At 34.7% G+C, this 14,561-nt stretch overlaps 2 protein-coding genes across 2 annotated transcripts in view; one reads left to right on the top strand and one right to left on the bottom strand.

Moving 5' to 3' along the window:
* Positions 1-5,753, top strand: part of LOC140154784 (uncharacterized) — a 77,682-nt gene extending 71,929 nt beyond the window's left edge. The window contains exon 18 of the mRNA XM_072177351.1: positions 695-5,753. Coding sequence (XP_072033452.1) covers positions 695-727 — 33 coding nt within the window. The 3' untranslated portion in view covers positions 728-5,753. The remainder of the gene's footprint in view (positions 1-694) is intronic.
* LOC140156077 (uncharacterized) overlaps positions 5,529-14,561 on the bottom strand; it is a 28,425-nt gene continuing 19,392 nt past the window's right edge. The window contains exons 4-7 of the mRNA XM_072179194.1: positions 13,954-14,195; positions 12,979-13,164; positions 10,579-10,695; positions 5,529-9,944 (exon numbers count right to left, since the gene is read on the bottom strand). Coding sequence (XP_072035295.1) covers positions 8,957-9,944; positions 10,579-10,695; positions 12,979-13,164; positions 13,954-14,195 — 1,533 coding nt within the window. The 3' untranslated portion in view covers positions 5,529-8,956. The remainder of the gene's footprint in view (positions 9,945-10,578; positions 10,696-12,978; positions 13,165-13,953; positions 14,196-14,561) is intronic.

The raw sequence follows: 14,561 nt of genomic DNA, 5'->3' as shown, positions 1-14,561 counted from the left end.
CTTCACTTGTGTACTTGCGTAATATTTGTTTGTGTGTATTGTAGCCTATACCTCGACTGCCAAACATTAGACCCAGTTTTAACCACCGTTTATCAGTGGAAGCTGGTAGCCTAATGGATAAGACGTCCGTCTAGAGATCGGAAGGTCGTGGGTTCGATTCCCGCGCCGGCACATTCCCTTGCTTTTTTTTTTTTTTTGGGTTGTGTGCCGGTCGGGATTTGTATTTATATGTTGTCTTGTTTAATTGTAACACTTTGGGTTGGTAAACTGTTCACTCTTTCTTATTTAATATATTCAGTTTCCTCCCGTAGCGAGCAATCGTTCCCCATTGTTTATTTGTTCTTGTGCAGGATGCGTATCCCCATTACCTACTTTATTTAAACGGAAGCCAATTTTATTATAGGCCGAAGGCTGAGGGGTATTCCATCCTTACCCTATCTGGCCCTAGCGGCAACCATTTAATAGGCCTACTTTATCTGTTAAAAATACAATAAATTCAGCAATGTATAGCAGTAAATAACACAATTATTTGCAGGTAGTAACTTATTTTAATACAACTTAAAAGTTGTATGCCGATTGTCTAAATGTAATTTGGAAAATTAGTAAATTTTGTAAATAATTGTAATCAAGATAGAATCGTAATCGTATTTTAACAGATGTTATGACGTTGGAATTCTCTTTAATTTCGTTTCAGTATGGCAACAACGCTTTCAACGGTTATCCGTAGATCAAACAAAATAGTTTATAGCCGTTGTAGGAGTGGATAGTCATGGCGGTATTCATCATGGACAACCTGACTTTAAATTCATGCAAGACAGGCTAGTGGCCTTTCATGGCAAGCCAAATCCCCAGAAAGTTTTAATTTGAAATTGCCCAGAAAAACAAGACTTAAAAAAAAAACTAAGAACGCATTTTGTCAGAAAAAAAAACACAGCTTCATCAATTGAAAACTTTACCTTTCACTTGAACTAAACTATTTTGCATTTGAACGACTATGTTAATTGTGGTAAAACATGTCTATGAATACAGCTTTCACTGACAAATGGCGGGAATTTTCAATCTGGTCACCATCACTCACACTTTCGAAACTATTCTCCGTCATCACTTGTGTAATCTTGTGAGTCAACAGACTTATGGCCTACTTGTTTTGGACGTTGAAGAAAGTAGAGAAACTGAGAAATAAACATAATCTTATATTTTGGAAAATCTGTCCCCGACTCGTGTCCCCGGGCTCGTGTCCCTTTTTACTTAGCTTCCTCTTATTACTGAGTATTTGTCATGTTTGGCTTGCCATCCTTTTCACACTATGTAAGGATGATCTTGGTATGTGTACAAAAATACCACTATACTTGAATATAATTAGGTTAGTTGATATCATAAGTTTAAGAATTAATATTTTAAAAGTTAGTTAAGTTAATAACTAAGGTCAGGGGTGGCACTCACATTTTAATTTGTTGGCATAATTCCTTTATTAGATCTACGTTGCAGGCCAACCGGTATTTTTCTAGGACCTTCCTTATCACACTATATAAGAAATCTTGGTATGTGTACAAAAATACCACTATACATATATATAATTAGGTTAGTGGATATCCTAAGTTAAAGAACTAATACCGTAAAACCTCGTCCACAGGCATATAGAATTAATCCAGACGCAATCATCGACAAAATCATAAAATTATGGAGTTTGAGCAAATAAATTATATATCCAAGCATATAGAAACAAGACCAATCTATTGCATTGGCATATTTACGCATGTATCGTATTTAGCTTTCATCAAAAATCACTATAATGTGCTTGTAGAGGAGGTTTTACGGTATTTTAAAAGGTTAGCTAAGTGAACAATAATAAGGTCAGGGGTGGCACTCACATTTTAATTTGTTGGCATAATTCCTTTATGAGATTCAACCAGTATTGTCTATGACCTTTTCATAATCTTTATTATAATTTTGCCCAATAATGATCCATGTTTACATCTACCCAATGACTTCATTTGAGTCAAATTTGACTTTCCACCGAACAATCATATCAATAAAATGTAACATTTTGATATGTACGTTGTCACCCAATATTACTCCCTCGTTGGCAAACCTACATTAAATTTTGTTTCCGAATGGCAGTCACCGAGTTGCATGTTTCAGCAAGTACTTCATGTCACTTTTATATTGAGTGCCCCTTATCAAATATTAATTTTTATGGTAGGCTATATACTCAGATTATTAGCTCTATAATCATTCATGAACAACCTGTCTTTCAATTTATGCAAGGCGGGCTAGTGGTCATTCATGGCAAGCCAAATCCCCAGAAGTTGAAAATTGAATTGAGTTTTTTCAAGTAAACAGCCTTTTTGTCAGTTAAAAAAGCATGATTTTATCAATTGAAAAACAGTTTTAGATTTGACATTATACGGTATGTGGGTTTATGAAAACTTTTCACTTGAACTCATTTTGCACTTGAGCTATGTGAGTATGTGTATTTGAGCTATTGTCTGTGAATGCAGCTTTCTCTGACAAATTGCAATTTTCAATCGGGTCACAATCATCACTCATACTAAATATTTTAGAGAAACCATTCCCCGACATGTATTTTAGAGAAACCATTCCCCGACATGTGTGTAAGTCATCTGACTTATGGCATACTTATTTCGGATGTTGACAAACGGAGCGAAAAATAAACCAAACGTATTCATATATTTTGGAAAGTCCATGACTCCTGTCCCTATTTACTTAGCTTCCTCTATTTACTGACATTTGGTATGTTTGGCTTGCCATATTTATCACACTATACGAATTTTGGTATTTTTGTGTATAAAAATACCACTATACATGTACATAATAATATTAGATTAGGAAATATCGTAAGTTTAAGAACTAATATTTTAAGAGTTAAGTTAACAACTAAGGTCAGGGGTGGCACTCACATTTTAATTTGTTGGCATAATTCCTTTATTAGATCAACGTTGCAGGCCAACCAGCATTTTCTAGGATCTAGGATGTCACTTTTATATTGAGTGCCCCTTATCAAATATTAATTTTTATGGTATATACTCAGATTATTAGCTCTATAATCATTCATGAACAACCTGTCTTTCAATTTATGCAAGGCGGGCTAGTGGTCATTCATGGCACGCCAAACCCCCAGAAAGTTGACATTTGAAGTTTTCCCAGAGAAATAGAGTTTTTTAAAGTAAAAAACAGCCCTTTTGTCAGTTAAAAAAGCACGACTTTGTCAATTTGAAAAACAGTTTTAAATTCGATGTTATACGGTATGTGGGTTTTGAAAACTTTTCACTTGAACAACCCCATTTTGCATTTGAGCTTTGTGAGTATGTGTATTTGAACTATTTTCTGTGAATACAGCTTTCTCTAAAAATTGCAATTTTCAATCGGGTCACAATGATCACTCATACTAAATATTTTAGAGAAACCATTCCCCGACATGTATTTTAGAGAAACCATTCCCCGACATGTGTAATGTCATCTGACTTATGGCATACTTATTTCGGACGTTGACCAAAGGAGAGAAAAAACATAGTCCTATATTTTGGAAAGTCCATGACTCCTGCCCCTATTTACTATAGCTTCCTCTAACTTCTGAGCATTTGGCATGTTTGGCTTGCCATCCTTATCACACTATATAGCGGAATTTGGTATGTGTACAAAAATACCACTCTACATGTACATAATAATATTAGATTATATTAGGTAATATCGTAAGTTTAAGAACTAATATTTTAAAAGTTAGTTAAGTTAACAACTAAGGTCAGGGGTGGCACTCACATTTTAATTTGTTGGCATAATTGCTTTATTAGATCAACGTTGCAGGCCAACCAGCATTTTCTAGGATCTAGGATGTCACTTTTATATTGAGTGCCCCTTATCAAATATTAATTTTTATGGTATATACTCAGATTATTAGCTCTATAATCATTCATGAACAACCTGTCTTTCAATTTATGCAAGGCGGGCTAGTGGTCATTCATGGCAAGCCAAACCCCCAGAAAGTTGACATTTGAAGTTTTCCCAGAGAAATAGAGTTTTTTAAAGTAAAAAACAGCCCTTTTGTCAGTTAAAAAAGCACGACTTTGTCAATTTGAAAAACAGTTTTAAATTCGATGTTATACGGTATGTGGGTTTTGAAAACTTTTCACTTGAACAACCCCATTTTGCATTTGAGCTTTGTGAGTATGTGTATTTGAACTATTTTCTATGAATACAGCTTTCTCTAAAAATTGCAATTTTCAATCGGGTCACAATGATCACTCATACTAAATATTTTAGAGAAACCATTCCCCGACATATATTTTAGAGAAACCATTCCCCGACATGTGTAATGTCATCTGACTTATGGCATACTTATTTCGGACGTTGACCAAAGGAGAGAAAAAACATAGTCTTATATTTTGGTCTTACGTTAACCGTACGCCACCTCGGTCGCCGTGTAATCCCTATGGCGTTACTTTTCGTCGTTCGTATTCCATAGTGGCGTATAGGTCCGATACGCGTACGCCACTATGACATACGATGTTTTTCATTTTGCCGATATTTCATAATTATAAAATGTGTATAAAAAGTGGCGTATGGTCGATACGCCACTATGGAATACAAAAATGTCACTTTGTAACTATACGCCACATTTAATTAATTAATTACTAATTAATTAGCTAATTATGACTGATGAGACTTAGAAAAAATGAAAGAGAACATCATTAAAAACATATGTGCCAATTTTAAAAAAAATGACCAAAAATCACTATACGCCACTATGGAATACAGCCGGATCCATATATTTTAAAGAAACCATTCCCCGACATGTGTAATGTAAGTCAACTGACTTATGGCATACTTATTTCGGATGTTGACAAACGGAGCGAAAAATAAACCAAACGTAGTCATATATTTTGGAAAGTCCATGACTCCTGTCCCTATTTACTTAGCTTCCTCTATTTACTGACATTTGGTATGTTTGGCTTGTCATCTTTATCACACTATACGAATTTTGGTATTTTTGTGTATAAAAATACCACTATACATGTACATAATAATATTAGATTAGGAAATATCGTATGTTTAAGAACTAATATTTTAAGAGTTAAGTTAACAACTAAGGTCAGGGGTGGCACTCACATTTTGATTTGTTTTCACAATCTCTTTAACCCTAACCCGCCTGTATACTACAAAATACTACTTGATATATGCGCTGTTCGTGCGTGCATCCCACGTGGTGTGATGACGCAATCGCCCTATGTGACATATAGGCACGGTTTCGCTGGCCAGCGAAGCCCAAGACCCGTGGCAAGGTGTCGCCGACCGAGTGCTTGGCATGCGAGGGGTCTCGGGTTCGAATCCCACCCACAGCAAACAACTTCTTTCCCTCTTTTCTCTCTTTATTCTTTCATTCTTCCCTTACCGTCGCCAAAAAGCCCTTCGGGGGTTAGGGTTATTAGATCAATAGATCACCGTTGCAGGCCAACCAGATTTTTCTAGGACCTTTTCATATTAAAAAAAAGTTTTTTATCCAATAATGATCCATGTTTACACCCAATATGAGTTTGCATGTTTCGGCAAGTACTGCATGTCACTTTTATATTGAGTACCCCATCAAATATTAATTTCTAAGGTATATACCCAGATTATTAGCTCTATAATCATTCATGAACAACCTGTCTTTCAATTTATGCAAGACTAGTGGTCATTCAAGGCAAGCCAAATCCCCAGAAAGTTGAACTTTGAAGTTTTCCCAGAGAAACAGAGTTTTTTTTCAAGTAAAAAAAACCAGCCTTTTTGTCAGTTAAAAAAGCACGACTTTATTAACCGGAAAAAAGGTTTAAATATGATATTATACGCTATGGGTTTTAAAAACTTTTGACTTGAAAACCTCATTTTGTATTTGAGCTATATGTTAATTATGGTAAAAACTTGGAATTTTCAATCTCCATTCCCCGACATGTGTAGTGTAAGTCAACTGACTTATGGCCTACTTATTTCGGATGTTGACAAACGGAGCGAAAAATAAACCAAACGTAGTCATATATTTTGGAAAGTCCATGACTCCTGTCCCTATTTACTTAGCTTCCTCTAATTACTGACATTTGGCATGTTTGGCTTGCCATATTTATCACACTATACGAATTTTGGTATTTTTGTGTATAAAAATACCACTATACATGTACATAATAATATTAGATTAGGAAATATCGTAAGTTTAAGAACTAATATTTTAAGAGTTAAGTTAACAACTAAGGTCAGGAGGGCAATTACATTTTGATTTGTTGGCATAATTCCTTTATTAGATCCCCGATGCAGGGCAATCGGCACTTTCTAGGACCTTTTTAAAATATGGTTTGCTTATAAAAAAAATAATAAGTTAAAAGTTTAGTAACGTGTAATAATGTTCTAAAGTTATGATAAGGTGCAATGTTTCTACCTTTAATTAACCCAAAGGTTCTACAGATCACTTAAAAGGGCATTTCGTGATCCACAGCCTTATCCCCCACTTTTCTCAAAAAAAGTCGAGATTTTTATACCACTGGAAACCCCTGGCTACACAATATTTATGTACCAAATATTTCTTGCAAATTAATTTGTTTCGCAAAAATATCGTGAAATTTGAATTTCGTTCTGGTGCACCAGAACGAAATTACAACGCACTGTCTATGGAGCAGTGTAATACACATAATCATGCATAACTCGCAAACCGTAAATCGGAATCAACTGAAATTTCGGGAATAAGCATTTTTCGTGGATATCTACTAAAAATGTCATAAAACGAGGCTGCTAGGATCACGAAATACTCCTTTAAGTAATTATAGCATATAAAGTATAATAATTAGGTAATTATAACCCTTTATACACTAGGAGACAAAAAACACGTGATCGGTTTTCACGGATTTTTGAACTGGTCACAGATTTTTCACAGAAAAATGTCTCCTTGTGATTAAAGACAAATCCCTTTAATGCACGTTTCTTTGAAGCTGATCAGTACTCCATTCCTTTAGCAATTTACTTCAACAGTACTATGTAATAGAGATTATGTTTTGTTATATTTTTATACTTTCAATAAACCGGTGATAAGGGAAGTGGCAATGTGTCAAGTTTAATTATTTCAATAAACAAGCAAGATAATTCTCCACCCCGATACGGAATGAACAAAATATGGTAACATTGAATGCTCTATGTCCAGAAAAGAAAAGGAAAGAAACTAAAAATTCCTTTAAAAAAGGAATGTGGTGCCCAATGTGAACTTGGACGTGATATGGTGAATTCCATGGTGTGTAGATTTGGTATTATAATGATTTTTCTAGGGAAGAGTAGAAGATTATCAAATGCAAGAGAAATGTGTCTGATTGGGGAAGGTGTTCTGACAATCCAAATATAAACTTAGTCCACCTCAAATGACCTGTAACAATTTGTGATTGACATTACTTAATTCACCTCGGATGACTTTGATCTGACATTCAACATTTTCGCCCTTACACCAATCATATCCATGAACAATTTAACTCTTACAACTTCCCGTCAACTCTCTAATTTAAAACTCTAAATTTCTGTTTGTTTGCCTTTTCTGTCTTTATACCATTTATAGTACACTACAGTTTGTTACAATTATAAAGATAAGCAAACATTGCTGGGTAGATACCAGGATTTAGTTATTTACTTAATCCAATCATGGAGGTAGTAGCTACAACCTTGGCGAAAAATGGCCAACATCCTTCCCCGCTCCCCTATTGCAATGTTGATTTGGACAAAATCATCATCATTTCTACATTACAGTCTCCCAACATTGGAAAATGGGGGGTGGGGAAGGGGCAAGTGTAATCTGAATGTGCATTTGCAACTATTATACAAAATAATACGGAACTATCACATATTTAGCTTCGATTGCGTGCTTTTAACACCAGAACGTGCTGGTGTGGCCCTGGTGTGGCAACGAATTTCCACCAGAGTTGTAGTACTACCTCCATGATCCAATTATGGCAATAACGTCAATTTTGGTCTTCAGTGTTTTAAAATACAACAATGTAGAACATGTATAATTAATATGCCGTGTTGTTTGCATAAAGTTTGCCGCCCAATTGTGCCACCATATTGCAACTTTGGCAATAACCGCTATATAGATTCTATGGTAATTAGCAAACAAAAGCCATCAGTTTCAGAGGCCTCGTTAATTGATCTTATCACTATGGACCACAAGAGTCTCATCCCAATGGCTAAGTCCAATAACCTCAATTACATAATCATATAGTGCAAAATTTGACCTCAAGTTGCAGAGTATGAGTTTGTGTACCCAAATTTTCAAAGGATGAAAGTACAAATGTATTAGGGCTTAAGAACTGTTCCCATGATAGATGAGCATGTTGTGGATCCTAGTGTATGGTCAAATGTCACCGTCTATCGGGTTCTAAGGCACACGGTAAACTGGTTGAACCCATACAAAGGTCAGGATTTATTTGGTGTTTTTATAAATCCTAATTTTGTATTTTAAACAAAGAATATACGCTCACCATTTTATCCTGTGCATATCAGAAAACAATAATAAAATAAAATCCAAGCAAATTGTGGTTTTATTTCTGAGCTGGGCATAATTTTAGCAAAACAATTGCGAAGTCAATCTAGCAAGAGTGAAATTAGAAGCTTTTCACAAAGTCATGCCTATATTTTGGCGCCCTCGCCTATATTTTGGCGCCTCCGTAGAGGGCGCCAAAAAAGAACAAGAAAGAAAGAAAAAATTAAAGAAAGAAAAGAAAAGAAAAGGCCATGTAAGTACCTACAATTTACTTTAAGAAGTGAAAAACACTTCTACCACGTTAGAGTTTCATCTTTATTATAATTATGTCCAATGGTATTGTCTCAACTTAGAATTGAATAAATTGAGTTTCAACGTCTACATATCTTCCTGCTTGTTATGATCAACAAAACTTTATTTTCCCCTGGCCTCGGCGTATAACTAATGTAATCACGCTCCTCTCTTTTCAGAAGCAACGTCGTTATTTAGAATTTCGTGTAACACTTTCCTCATATAAACATCGTGATTTCCTTGCTTTTTCCAGTTGACTTTGTCATGCCGTTTTTTGGCATCAATATCATTATTATGTGCTTCATCATTACCGTCTCGATTTCGAAGTTTTTCATTTTCAATATTCACTTGCATTTTCTCATCTAGGACATCATTTACTTGTCCTTTCTCGGGATAATTATCCCCTCTCATGTTATTGACTTCATCATCGCCTATTATATGTCTCAAAGTTAGTCCCTTCTCGTGATCCCCTCTCTTGTTATTGACATCGCGCATCATATGTCTCAAAGTTAGTCCCTTCTCGTAATAATTATCCCCTCTCTTGTTATTGACATCGCGCATCGTATGTCTCGAAGTCAGTTTCTTGCTGCTCTCCATTTGTATCAGATTTGTTCGTTTTTTCACGTTGCTGATATTTTGTTTCTTCTCCTCACCATTGTTAACTTTTTCATTCTTATCACCGCCATTGTCTACAATCTCATGGGTTTGTATCAATTTAACATCTGGTAGTAGTTCCACCAATGTATCCACCAAATCATCTTGGTTCACCTTTATACTTTCATTTCCTTTCTGTAGTGTCACTATAACGACTTTATTTCCCTTCTTTCGCCTCCCTCTCCGCCTACGAGATGATTTCTTTGGAGGGGCTTTGATTTTCTTTAGTTCCGACATATTACCACCTTCTTTAATAAATGCCCAAAATTTGTTGAAGAACGGCGTATCAAGGTTATTGGTAGAGTTTTTCACTGGCCACGTTGGGTGCTTGAAATTAATCTTGCGGTGTTGTACTGCCCAATTCGCAAAGACAGCCTTTTCGGTGATGAATAGATGTCCACCTGTAAGACGTGTCTCACTTTTATTGTAGTACTGACATTCTTTCAATTTGTCTGGTTCGTAGTAGTGGTAGGGCACATTTTCTTCATATGTCCTGTTTAGAAAAGATATAAATATAAACACTGATCAATTATATAAATAATAATTAACTATTTGTACCAAAGTGGGGTTTCAGTCACGCAGACTCCTTCAGCACTCCTTTTTGTTTATAAGGCCACTAACACAACTCAAAGAGATGGGATTTGAGTTATAGCAAGGTGGATATATTTGGAATACTCAAAAATATAAAATACGGGTGATAATATACTGAAATATACCCAAATTGTCTTTTCAACCAAACAACAACAATAACAACAACAACATAAAAATATATACAAAAAGGCAAAATATCAGATGGACTGTGTGACAAATGGAGATTATATACGTACATGAAGTCAATTGATGACACATCGTTGAGGAGAATAAGGAAGAAATGAGCAAAGTCAGAATATGTACAAGCAAAACGCAAATTGACAAATTTTGTTTATTTTGTTTCCCGCTTCAAATGTCTTTGCCGACGACTAAATTGAATTATGCGAATTCAACAGTTTTGCTGCTTTTTAATTATCTTACAGTAGTCTTATAATCAAATGTCACATATTTTAACATTTCTTTCAAATGTTATAGAATGTTAAAATAAAGCCGAAACAAACAAAGCCGAAACAGAATGCAAGACATTCGCAACTTACGTCGTATTCTGGCAGAAATCCTCGTGTGCCATTCCATACACGGTAATCTCATTGCATATATCCATAGCGGCGACCATTGTGAACCAACCCGTTGACAGCCAGGTGTTTGCTTCAAAACTGAATAATAATAATAATAATAATAATAATAATAATAATAATAATAATAATAATAATAATAATAATAATAATAATAATAATAATAATAATAATAATAATAATAATAATAATAATAATAATAATAATAATAATAATAATAATAATAATAATAATAATAATAATAATTACAAGTCCAACCTTGCATCAATAAATTAACAATCTGGTCGATCAGTAGCGAAACCCAGAGCGAATTTTAGTTTATTTTCCAAAACTGATCAAAAGAACCACTTTAGCAAGAGTTTATGTAAGTTGCACAGCTGAAGTTATGTTCTTTTGGTCATAATAAAACATGCAAGAATTCATTAATTGAATTAGACAAAAGATACTAATTGTTGAATTGCTCTTCAGTCAAATTCATGTGGTGGATCGGTCGGGCGGCAAATAACGTACGGTATTTTATTTTAATTTTCACATAAAATTATGCATAACTGAAAGGGCTCTGAAAGGACTGCACTTACAAATAAATTCTTTATTTTGATATATCTTTGATATATCAAATTTTAATATTAATTCCAACTTTTGAGTAGGAGTATAAGGTGTATTAGAATTTGTTCATGTAACACATACACATAATGAGGTTGAAATTATATTTGATTATTGAAATTTCATTTGCAATAGAAATTGAACCAATGAATTACATAATTATAATGATGCAATAATCTTTTTCATATGACTTCACAAGACTACTGCATATTGAAACTAGCAAGATAAAGGTAACAAGTCTCTGATTATGACGATTATGTCAGAAGCAATTTTGACATTGTAAAAATACCTGGCAAATAAGTTGTTCTAGCTAAGTTGCCAGCATTCTACCGTAAAAACCTCGAATTTACAAGTATTTCACTGTATAATTAGCATATAATTTAGTATTATTGCCGTAAAAGTACGATAGAATGCCCATAATCCTGTATACAATACAGTAGAAAGTACGTATGTTTTATGGTAGAATACCTGGCAACTGGGTTACTAACATTCTAGCATTAAAATTACAGTTGTTGTCGTATCTATACATTATACGAAATGGCATTTAAACACAATCTGGCAGGACAATACGGCTATTTAAAAAACTGGAAGATGCAACACTTTACACACAAAACAATAAACAAATACAGGGTGTCCCAGAAAAAATTACCGAGCTAATAAAATTGAACGTAAGTCGAGAAATAGACATCAGAATCAAACATTTTAAAATGTAGCGCATAGCCTATTTTGTTGTGCATCACATGCGAAAATTTTATTTGATTCGGTTGACTGGTTGCGAAGAAACGAACGATTACATAATACGTGCATCAATGCAGTTCATTCCAAGTTTGATCACCAGGCGCTTTTTTCATACTCGCTCACTCGCTCATCTATTTTATAATCCGACATTCTGTCATTCATGCTTTCACTAAAGATGAATAACAGTTTGTCCGAGAAAACTTTGACTTCTGCAATTGGAAGCTTTTCAACTTTAACTCTTTATGTTGTGCAAATATGTTATATTTTAACTTTCCAAAGAACATTTGATCCAAGAATGACATTATGATCAAGTGCTTACAGCTTTACGTGTGATTTTTGATACCATGCAACATTAATGTTGAAGTTTTAAAAACTTTGCATTATAATTTCTTGGAAATATTCCAAAAATATTAATGTGTGTGAGATTTTTTTAAAGCCAGCTGGAATTCTTTATGTAACATTTATATCAACATTAACGAAAAAAACATATTTACAAATTAAGTACCGGGCATTATCTTACATGCAAGCTTTCATTTTCAAAATCTTGCAGGTTTTCAAATTTGAACAAAACCTAATTAAATGTTTTATAAGAAACAGATTGTTTAAAAAGAATGAAAGCGATTTCGCAGAACAACATCTGAAGCACATTGACAGTTAACCACTAGTGCGCATTGTGTTGACTGATCTTGGAATGAAATGATATGAAGCATGTGTTATGTATTCGCTCATTTCTTCGCAATCAGTCAACCAAATCCAGTAAAATTGACGTATCAGATGCAGAATAAGATGGGCTACACGCTGATGTTTAGATTTTTGGTTTCTGATGTCTATTTCTCGACTTACTTTCTCCAAATTTATTCGCCCGGGAATTTTTTCTGGGACACCCTGTACAGTCTAACGGTAAACATGCATATTTTCAGTGAAATCTTAATTCAAATTTACGGTAAATAACCTCAAAGTTGACGGGCAAGTGCCGTAAAATAACGGTAATATTTTACAGTGTATGATATCTTTATAGCTAACCTGGATATTCCGGTTTCATTTTTAAACAGTTCCTGTGTTCGATTCATTTTCTCAGGTGTAAAAGCGTAGAAGTGTACATCAGGATATAGATGTGCTAATAGTATGGCATATCTGTATTCCTGGTCCGAGTAGACGTCCACGTGGACAGTGTTCATCCAGTTGATAAGCACCATTTCTGTTCGGGTCCTGAAATAAGGAAGATATTGTTTTGTTCAAAATGTTCAAAGAATGAGAAATAAGATTTAGGTTTTTATAACTTTCAGTACAGATCCGTCAATTGTAAACTACATGGTGTCCCTGAAAGAACTGTATCGTCGGAAACTGAATTTTGGGGTATTTTAACGCATAAACGGTTGAGGCCCGGGGTTGAGGAATATATCAGCTATCACATACTTTTTTAATTTTGACAATTGACCGCTGCGTTTTTGAAACAAAAGAATTTTATGAAACTTCATCTTTTTCAATCCGTTCCACGGAGTCAAATTACTATGAATGACAATACATGTAGACGCCTCATGCGCTGATGATGCGCAGTGCAGTGATTTAACACTCCGAATACAGATCATCGATTGATATTTGAATCCGTGGAAAGGTTTGAAAATGAGGTAGTTTCGTACAATTCTTATTTTTCAATATTTCAAGAACGGGATGGTCAATTGTCAAAACTCAAAAAGTATGTGATAGCTGATTTATTCCTCAACCATACCAGTTATTTAGTTATATGCTGGGAAAAAAAAGAAAGAAAGAAAAACAGCCGATGTGTCGAGAAGATGAACTGCTCTTCTTCATGGACAGACAACAAAATATATGAAATCAAACAACGAAAACTGCATGCAGTGGTTTAAAAACAAATTCAAGTCAAAAACTGAAGGCAAGTTCAAATATTGAACTCCGTATCAACCAAGACAACAGACTCAGAGCAAAATAAGCTGCTTATTTTGCTGCTTCCTAAAAACAATAGCTTGCCCTGTTTACCTGTTATCTGCAAACATCTCATGCCTGTTTCTGCCGTTCTTTTCAAAAGATTTGATTAAGTTGACATGTCCCATCGAGCGTACAGTAGTCAGTGACCCTACATCTTTTTCATAGCCCGGCGTAGGTGCGTTGTTCATTCGGAATATACAAGGGTGTGCGTCGATCTCCGAACCTGCGCCCGTATTGAGAAGATGTCCAGAACTTGAGACTATTGCACATCTTGAACACGCTAATTTAAGTGGCTGTATATGATAAATACGAGAGACAGTTGTGTATACTACTGAGACAAAAATGATGTGTGCCTATTTAAATGGAATTACTTTAATCCTACTAATCTGAAATAAATATTAAACACATAAAGTTATTCCTGTAATGTTTACTATATATAGGTTACAGTCCAAATGCCTTCAAAGAAAGGTACTTGAGCACCAGACATAATTTTATGTAGTCAACATAACTACTATCCAAAATAACGGAGAAGATGCGTACCTCTTCCAAGAAAGGGATACATTCTTCTGTCGACTTGCTGAAGTCTTGTTTATGAAACAACGCATCTTTCAAATAAAGTGGAAACAGGCGGACTACATGCAAGGGGAAAAGGGCACCAT

This window comes from Amphiura filiformis, chromosome 6, assembly GCF_039555335.1.
Source record: "Amphiura filiformis chromosome 6, Afil_fr2py, whole genome shotgun sequence".
NCBI classification, from domain to species: Eukaryota; Metazoa; Echinodermata; class Ophiuroidea; order Amphilepidida; family Amphiuridae; genus Amphiura; species Amphiura filiformis.
This window is presented reverse-complemented; position numbering and strand designations above follow the sequence as displayed.